This window comes from Austrofundulus limnaeus, unplaced genomic scaffold (genome assembly GCF_001266775.1).
Source record: "Austrofundulus limnaeus strain Quisiro unplaced genomic scaffold, Austrofundulus_limnaeus-1.0 Scaffold41, whole genome shotgun sequence".
NCBI lineage: Eukaryota > Metazoa > Chordata > Actinopteri > Cyprinodontiformes > Rivulidae > Austrofundulus > Austrofundulus limnaeus.
In genome coordinates, this window is record NW_013952443.1 from 1,069,790 (window position 1) to 1,073,245 (window position 3,456).

General features: G+C 41.5%; 1 protein-coding gene across 1 annotated transcript in view; it reads right to left on the reverse strand.

Moving 5' to 3' along the window:
* Nucleotides 1-33: 33 nt before the first annotated feature.
* Nucleotides 34-3,456, reverse strand: part of rabgap1l (RAB GTPase activating protein 1-like) — a gene marked incomplete at its 5' end in the record, with an annotated part of 94,874 nt that continues 91,451 nt past the window's right edge. The window contains 2 exon segments of the mRNA XM_014007290.1: nt 34-2,163; nt 3,159-3,359. Coding sequence (XP_013862744.1) covers nt 2,008-2,163; nt 3,159-3,359 — 357 coding nt within the window.

Consider the following 3,456-nt stretch of genomic DNA (forward strand, 5'->3'; position numbering starts at 1 on the left):
ATATATATATATATATAGAAAAAGAGACATGAATGAACAGAACTGAAGTTTATTAATGCAGCTCAGACAGTTCCAGTCCCTGTCTGTGTAACAGGACTGCGGTGTTATAAACTACACAACACACACCTTTAATCGGACTCATCCACTGATCACTGAAATAAACTGAATTAGAGTGGATTATAAATCGGCAGCAACAGTCACTGGTTAAAAAAGAACAACAACTTTGAAACAAACAACATAAAATAGTGTTTAAAATATTAATGTTTTGTTAGTGCACATGACTGACTGGGAGCTCCCTCCAACGTGGACGGCTTTACGTGGAACCGGTTTCACAACCTGAACGGTGAAGGAGGAGGAATGTCCCGGAAATGTGAAACTGAATCTGCTGTTTTTTTTTTTTTTTATTTCCCCCTGCAAAGATACCCAGATTCTTTAAGATGAAAAGTCAGCATTGTGGTGAGGTGGGTACAGACGGGCGGGGGGGCTCGGGGGGAGACATGGAAAGGAGCGCGGGGCAGGGAGGGGTGTTACTTTTATGGCACAGCTGATCTCCAGTTCAGTCTGATGGCTTTTTTTTCTCTTCAGCTAACTGTTTCAGTCAATAACAGAAAAGGCAGCCACGTGAAGGAGGAACTGTTCACCTTCATACAGTTACAATTCTCACACACACACACGCACACACACACACACACACACACACACACACGGGCCTGGTCTGAGTCCAAAGGCTGATTTTAGTGTCAACCATAAAGAAAGCACGGCAGCTGGCACCTAAATTGTGGCTTTTTACCATGAAGTAGTAATAAAACAAGCTTTGTGTATTTAAAAAAAATCTAACTTTTAATTAGTTTTGTTACTTTTGGAACCATCCGGTGCTTTACTCCCACATTGTCAAATATAAAAGTGAACACAGCGAGGACKTCAGGCTTAAGACATAAAAAACGTTAAATTCTCACACAACATAAACAAAACCTGCATTGGCACAATCTTACAGATGGTCTCAGGAATGTTTGGCAACGACGGAGCAATACTGAAAACGCATCTTTTCAGCGATGAAAGCTGCATATTAAGTAATAAATTGTGCAAAGTGTAACATATGCTGAATATCCRGGTGCAGTCTGCAGGGTGTTAGATAACTAATGTTTAAAATAGGCCACCAGAGCTGGYGATGTGTGCTGCAGCTTGGTTAAATGTTGACACAGATATAGCTTTTTGACACAAACAGATTCATTTAAAGTTTTACAGAAACTGAACAAAAAGTTCATTTTCTGTTATAATCATATCAAATTAGTGGTAGATTAATGACGCCATTACCTGCAGCCTAATAATWTAAAAAGCTAAAATAWCACAAAACGAATTAGTGCTTGGCTGAAATGAAGGTAAAAATAAAATCAAAGATCAACACACGGGTCGTCACTTTTTGGATCCTCAGTGTTTGGACTCAACCAGACCGTTGTTTGTGCTTACGTTAACATCTACAGAGATGACATTTATTTTCCAAACAGTACAAAAAGAAATAAGAACTTTTCCTTGTTTTTCTTCCTCTTAAAGAACTGTACAAGATAATTAAAAAAACTTATTAATTAGTTATACATATTTATACAACAACATTGTTTACGTTATATTACTATAAAGAGTTGCAACTTATTACTACAGAATGCAGTATTCCTTTTGCAGAGGGYGGGGATATTTCTGATGTTAAACAGTGACAGAGGGATTTTCTCTTTGCAGTAGCGATAAATGACCACAAGGTGGAGCTAAGTGACCTATAATAGATTTGCAGACTGAGGCTGAATGACAACTGAAGTTCACCTGTGAGGCAGAGCAGGTCAGATACATCACAGGTGGCTGTTCCAGTGACCTGCCTGCCCACCCTCTGATCTACACCCCAGAAGCTTGTTTGCCCACCTGGAAAAAGAATACTGCATTTCTTCTCTGCTAGTTGCTCCAGCTTGTGTTGCTCAGCACTGCTGGGGTAGAGGAGGAGGGGAGGGGGTCGGGGTTCAGCTAGGCAGGCCCGTCCTTCGGAGAGGGCGGCGGATGAGATGAAGAGCTGGAAGATGATGAGGCTGAGCTCTTCAGAGACCCCAGCGTCTTGCTGAACCAAGAGTTCTTGGCAGCTTGGATCTCCGTCATCAGGACCCCCCTCTGGTGCTCAAGCTCCTGCAGAAACCAAGAAGAACTCAGGGAGCAGAACTTCACAGACCGTTTAAGAAAGACAAAAAGAGGCATAAACACCACACTAGGGAACTCAATGCCCCAAATATAAAATAGAATTTTTAAAATCTATTTTAAATCAATTTTCAACTTTAATTTGATTCAATGCAACTAAATCAACAGATTTAAAATAAGTAATTTAACACTTGTCCTGCTCCTGAGCTGCTGGCTTTAAGTAACTATGGCCTCCTGAACAATTTAGTTGAATAGTCCTGTGCTAATGACTCAAAATAAGCTGATTTAAAGCCCACATTGACCATAAACTACATCTCCCATAATGCATGTTGATTATTTTACCCACAAAAAGACAACATCTCACCACTAGGTGGAGCTGCATAAGATTCTAAAGTAGCTGACAGCTGGCAAAGTTCACAGTGTAAAATCTACAATTAGCTGCATTTTCTCTGGCTGCTTTTACTGCGGCCCAGTTGTACTAGGAAGTGGGAATTTCCCACTTACAATTAGTAAATTCAAACTGGAAAGCCCCTCTAGTGGGAATTCCCTGTCGGAAAGTGGGAGAGCTCAGAATTCAAGATGGAAGCTGCTCACCACAACCTTAATAGTGAGTGAAACTCTTATTTTTACTTTTATTAGTATTTCTGTTTTATTTCACAGTTACTCCGTCGTACACATTGTACTTTTCAGTGTTTACAAGAGAACATGTTAAAACACTGATTCTACGAAGGAAAAACCAGGAAGAGCTCAGTTATTGTTTGTTAGCGCTGCTCAGCCATAGCAACGACAGAAAACTTCATGTTTAGTCAAAGTTAAACACAAAAACTCAAAGTTAGTTAAACCGAGTCTGACACCCCTGCCGTGACTTAAAGCTACAAACATGATGTGTTTTTGTTGATTCTGACTTGAATCAGTTTCCTGTATAAACAGAGTAAACTCCATGTTGGTGGCCTGGATCATGACGGTCCTCTCTCAGTTCTGCTGACCTGGATTCGACACTTGGCCTCCACCAGCTGCAGTTTGGTCTGGGCCAGCTCCAGCTCCATGTGTCTCAGCTGCTCATTCAGCCCGTCCTTCTCCTGGTCCAGCGGCTCGTCGGACGTCCGCTCACTGCTGGGGGAGGAAGCCTGTAGGGACCCCAGGGTGCCGAACAGGTCCTTACAGCGCTCGCACCCCATGACTTTATTCTACGAGACGACACAACCACACAGAAGAGTTAATGGATAGTTGCACTGAACAGCTAAATGAGAAAACAAATCAGTCACAGCTGGCTTTATATATATA